This window comes from Salvia splendens, chromosome 16, assembly GCF_004379255.2.
Source record: "Salvia splendens isolate huo1 chromosome 16, SspV2, whole genome shotgun sequence".
Classification (NCBI taxonomy): Eukaryota; Viridiplantae; Streptophyta; class Magnoliopsida; order Lamiales; family Lamiaceae; genus Salvia; species Salvia splendens.
The window spans coordinates 12,087,316-12,092,549 of NC_056047.1; the positions used below are offsets into that span (position 1 = coordinate 12,087,316).

The window sequence follows — 5,234 nt, forward strand, 5'->3', positions numbered from 1 at the left end:
CTCATGCAGAACCTCCACGACCTCCACTACACCCACGATCTATTTAGTGGTGTCAAGCAGTCATTAACTCATGCAGGATAGTGGACCCATGCAAGATCGCCACGATCTCCACGACATCCACTACCTAGTAAATGGTGCTGCATGCCACGATCTGGTTCAATGTATAAATAGAACCTAGATCAAATAGATAGGGTTAGCTGCTAAAGACTCTCTCGCTTTCTAGAGATCAAATACAAAATAGCAAGTCTGTATTGTAAGCTGTAGAAAACAGATCAAGCAATACAACTCTGCCCTCTTTTCTTCCCGTGGACGTAGATTTACCTCAGTAAATCGAACCACGTAAATTCTCTGTGTCGTGATCTTTATTCTCTACCAGCATTTACAAACACCAGAAATTCGCCGCTTCATCAATATCCTAAATGTAATTATTTGAATATTAATGTAATTATTTGAATATTAGGTATAAAAAAAAGTGCAAACCTCTCATTTTCTGCGCATCACTTTAGCATTTTGCGATCTACAAATGAAAAAATAAAGAAAAAAAAGAAAGAAAGAAAGTGATCAGCACCTAAATTATCTCCTGAAGAAGCATTGCACAATGTTTTGGCGGGACTCCTTAAATAAGGTGGAGCCGTTAAAATTGATTCCTCAAAGAATTTGAACGCCATGGCTTCTATTTCTGAAATTGGTAACTTGATTAATCCCCTTTCTATTTCAATTTCTTCGTGTATTCTTCTTGATTCTATGTGTGTGTGTGTGTGTGGGGCTTCGAGAACTCATTTTACAGTTGGTAAAAATGGCAGGTTCAGCGGTTTTCGAAGCTGGGGCTAAAGGAGACCTTAAACAACTTAAGGGTAAAGCCTTTTTTCTTGATTTATTATTGATTATTTGAATGTCTGATTCTGATACTTTCAATTTTGCAGCAATTAGAAAAAAGGTTGGTGATGAGTTGGAATTCCGGAAGATATGCGATGAATACTACGATTTCTCCAGTGGCCGGAATGTCTTGCATCACGCGGCTGGAATTGGACATTTTGATATTTGCAAATTCTTGATAGAGGGCGTCCAAGTTTATATAAATTCCTTTACTTCCAAGAGTTCTCTTTCTTCCAATTTTCCTTATTTTGAAAATAGTTTTATTATAATTCTTGAATTGTTTGATCTGAGGATTGTATACCGTAAACTGCTTCAGGGGATACTCCTCTGGCAGAAGCTGTGAAAGGGGGACACATCAAAACTGTGAAGTTTCTCATCAAACATCGTGCTGTAAGTGGTTTTGCAAATAATGAGGGATTCACTCCATTGCACTATGCAGTTCTAAAAGGTCAGTGGCTGGTTTTCTAGTTGTAATGCTGTTGTAAGCTCTAATCGATTGGTTTGGTTTGGTTTGGTTTGGTTTGGTTTGTTTTCAGATAATATCGAGCTTGTGCAATTGTTGCTGATGGGATGTGGTTTGGTAGATCGAGATTCTGTAGATGGAACGCCTTTACAGATTGCTGTTTCTCGTGGAAATGTTGAGGCTGTCAAGTGCCTCCTATCTCGTGGCGCAAACGTGGGCAGCACAACCTTCAGCAAATCATTGTTTGTTTTGTCATGATGTTATTAGGGCAGCAGTTTGTGTTTCTTGATAACTTCAACTGGTTTCATTTATAAATTAACTTTCTTAAATCATTACACTTTGGTACTTTATGCAAACATACTGATATATGATCTTTTGATTAAGTTATGAATATATTTCTTGTATTTGCTTATTATATAATATTGTGAGATTTTTCCCTTTGCTGCTATCCATCTGCAGCCGTCTTTTTATGATGCAGTTGCCGACACCCCTCTTTTATGTGCCGTCAAGTCTCGCTCATTTGAATGCTTCAACGTGCTGCTTGAGGTATGTTTATGTGAAATGAAAATATCTATCTTGTTATAACGACTAAACTCTGCTTGATAAACTTCTTTAGCTCTGTATTTCAGTTGCTTTTCATAACCTCTTTGCAGGCTGGTGCGAACCCAAATGTGCATTACACCGGGTTAAGTCCTTTGGGATTTGCTGCAAAACAAGACGACACAAAATTTCTTAAGCGTTTGCTTGAAGCTAAAGCAAATCCAGATTCATTTCTAGCAGTTAAATTCTATGTTTCTCTTTCTTTACTCTACTTCTACTTCTACTAGTGATATCTTCAGCCTCTCTTGTTGCAGACATCCTTCTTTAAAACCAATAACTGTCGTTTAAGCCACTTGTAGAATAATTTTATCAACTGGACACTTATTGTATTGACAATGGCGACTTGCAGGATTTTACTAAACCAATTCAGGATGCTGCTATGGTGCGTAATCGTGCTGCTGTGGAGATTTTGTTTCCAGTGACTGAACAAATTGAGCATTATCCAAATTGGACTGTTGATGGCATAATCGAGTACACTAATTCTGAAGAATTTAAAACAAAGGTTTGAAACAAATTTCTCACTCAGCAACACTTTGATCTTCAATTGAATTTGCAACTTTCCTCTCTCTCACATAACATGTGTTCCAGATGGAGAATAACATGACAATCTGCTTGGCAGCAATAGACATCAGAGGGAAGCAATATGCGAGCAATAAGGAATACACCGATTCCATCATAAACTATAGAATGGTAAACTTTTCTTTCTCTAAGTGAGTAGATCATCTTCTCATCCTTGGGAATGTGTAGTAAGTAATACATGTGATGCGTAGGCTACGCACCTTGAACCGTCAAACCCCACGTGGGTATTAAAGCTAAGCACGTGTGAAGCACGCATGGGTCAATGCAATCGTGCTCTGTTTAATGTTCAGAAATGCATTAGACTCAAGCCAGACTTGGCCGTCCCTTACCATGAAGGAGAAATTGCTTATGAGATAGTCAAGGTATTAATGTGATCTTCAAACTACGTATCAGTTCGTCATCTAACGTTTAATGATTGTGTTCTGTGAAGAAATTCCTCATGGCATGCCTTGCCTTCTCGTTGGACCCTCACAACAGGAAAACTGGTGATGCATTTAGGTAACTACTCAAATTCTAATGTTTTTTTGTTACTAAAACATTTCTTCAAACTAATTTTGTTTTGTTTTTTTGGTGGCAGAGTTAGTTTGTTTGATTACTTTGTTTGGTTGAGTCAGATGAGCAGCCCCGACCAGATTTTGAGTAGTATTCTATTGTAGATAACATTGTAGAATTTCCCCATTTTTTGGAGGAGATAATATTTTGGATCATATTCAATTGTCACAATCATATACTACTTCTCCACATTGATTCAGAATCCATTGCAAATAGTATTTGTTTCCGACTGCATAAATCTTGCTGCATGTTTTTTTTATCTTTATTCTTCATTTTCGTTAAATAAAAGTTTATGAAAGCATATATTTGAGCGGTCTTTTATTATATTGGATTTGAGACCGATAATTTATAGGGAAGTTGGTCCCTAAAACCATAAACTTTGTCTAACTTACGAAGCTTTTTTTTATCATACTTGACACAATTAAATCAACGTGGTTTTCAATGTGGTTTTTTAACCTATATGTTATTAATTTAAAAACTGATTTAAAATATCATAAAACGTATTACGCTTGCCTATGTAAAATAAAGATTTTGATAAATATGAGTACCTATTGTGATAGCAATAGCAGAAGGATCAAGTATCTAGTTTTTCGGGTTAATATGAAAATGTAGAGAGATGGATATGTGGAGCACTAGAGATAGGAGCTTAAGAGCATGCGCAGCGGTGGCGTTCGTCGCCACCGCCGTCCGCGCCGCTGGCACGGACGCCATCCGCCGCCACTGCGCTCGCGCCGCTGGCACGGCGCTGCTCGATGTATCGAGCACGTCCGTGCCAGCGGACGCACACGTGGCGCGCTCCCCTTCGTCAACGGCATAGCCGTTGTGTTTAAACATTTTTTATTTTTTTTTAAAAAATCGGTATTTAATTAAAAATAATGATAAAAAATAAAAAAAAATATTTTCCAAATCCCAAAAATATGGCCGTTTTTTCCCGTTTTTTCTGAATTTTTTTGATTTTTTTTATTTTTTTTTCCAAAATCATCTATAAATACACACATTCATCACTCATTTATCACATCAATTCATCTCTCATTCATCTCTCATTCATAATTCTTATACAAACTATCAACACATTCAACCTTCACTCAAAACATCAAATGGATTTCACTCATCTCATGGCGGAAGCGGAGCGCGAAGAACAAGAATACTACGAACAACATCGTGCCGCTTACGAAGCATATGTCGCGGCGAATACCCCCGCTCATCCTCCTCAACGCACTAGATCAAATCGCCGCTACATCCATCGTGACCGGGAGGGAGCCCACGAAAGGCTCGTTGTCGACTACTTTGCCGAACATCCGCGGTTTCCGGCAGATTACTTCAGGCGCCGTTTTCGCATGTCAAAGCGCTTGTTCATGCGAATTGTCAACACATTGTCCGCACGTGTTGAATACTTTCAAACAGGTGTAGATGCAGCCGGCCGGCAAAGTATCACGGCGTTGCAGAAGTGTACGTGTGCCATCCGACAACTCGCTACTGGGCAAACGGCCGACATCTTCAACGAGTATTTGCATATCGGTGAGTCAACTGGAATCCTTTGTTTAAAGAATTTTTGCGAGGGCATTCGTTCTGCTTTTGGGGATGAATTCCTTCGGGCACCCACCACCGATGATTGCCAACGGTTGCTTCGTCTTCACGAATCAGTCCATGGCTTTCCCGGAATGCTTGGCAGCATTGACTGCATGCATTGGAGGTGGAAGAATTGCCCGACTGCTTGGAGGGGGCAACACTTAAGCGGTCACAAAGGCGGCGGCCCAACACTTATCCTTGAGGCAGTCGCCGACTATCGCCTATGGATTTGGCATGCATATTTCGGCGTTGCCGGATCCAACAACAACTTGAATGTGCTCTATTCTTCACCACTCTTCAATGATGTGATGAATGGTGTAGCACCGGCGATCGACTTCACCATCAACGGAAATACATACTGCATGGGTTACTATCTCGCCGATGGTATCTACCCAAGGTGGTCGACGTTCGTGAAGACGCTCCACAACCCGCACGACCCGAGACGGGTTCTTTTTGCGCAGCGTCAAGAGTCAGCGCGGAAGGACGTCGAAAGAGCCTTCGGGGTCCTTCAAGCTCGATTCAACATTGTGAAGGCCCCGTCTCGGCTGTGGTACGTGAATAATATCGCCGACATCATGTTCACGTGTATTATATT

General features: G+C 40.1%; 1 protein-coding gene across 1 annotated transcript; it reads left to right on the forward strand.

The window, feature by feature from the left end:
* The first annotated feature begins 506 nt into the window (after window positions 1-506).
* On the forward strand, window positions 507-3,308 carry LOC121769706 (ankyrin repeat and SOCS box protein 5-like). The gene is made up of 12 exons (XM_042166444.1): window positions 507-688; window positions 804-854; window positions 924-1,097; window positions 1,193-1,324; window positions 1,413-1,552; window positions 1,799-1,885; window positions 1,993-2,118; window positions 2,289-2,441; window positions 2,528-2,629; window positions 2,710-2,880; window positions 2,949-3,016; window positions 3,096-3,308. The coding sequence occupies exons 1-12, from the start codon at window positions 667-669 to the stop codon at window positions 3,172-3,174; spliced, it is 1,305 nt and encodes a 434-aa protein (XP_042022378.1). The 5' UTR covers window positions 507-666; the 3' UTR covers window positions 3,175-3,308.
* Window positions 3,309-5,234: the final 1,926 nt, after the last annotated feature.

What these genes read in the sequence shown, in the direction of transcription:
- LOC121769706 (XM_042166444.1), top strand. Translation starts at nt 667, where the DNA reads ATGGCTTCTATTTCTGAAATTG. An exon ending in AGACCTTAAACAACTTAAGG is followed by an intron (nt 855 to 923) that starts GTAAAGCCTTTT and finishes TCAATTTTGCAG; the next exon opens with CAATTAGAAAAAAGGTTGGT. An exon ending in TCCTATCTCGTGGCGCAAAC is followed by an intron (nt 1,553 to 1,798) that starts GTGGGCAGCACA and finishes ATCCATCTGCAG; the next exon opens with CCGTCTTTTTATGATGCAGT.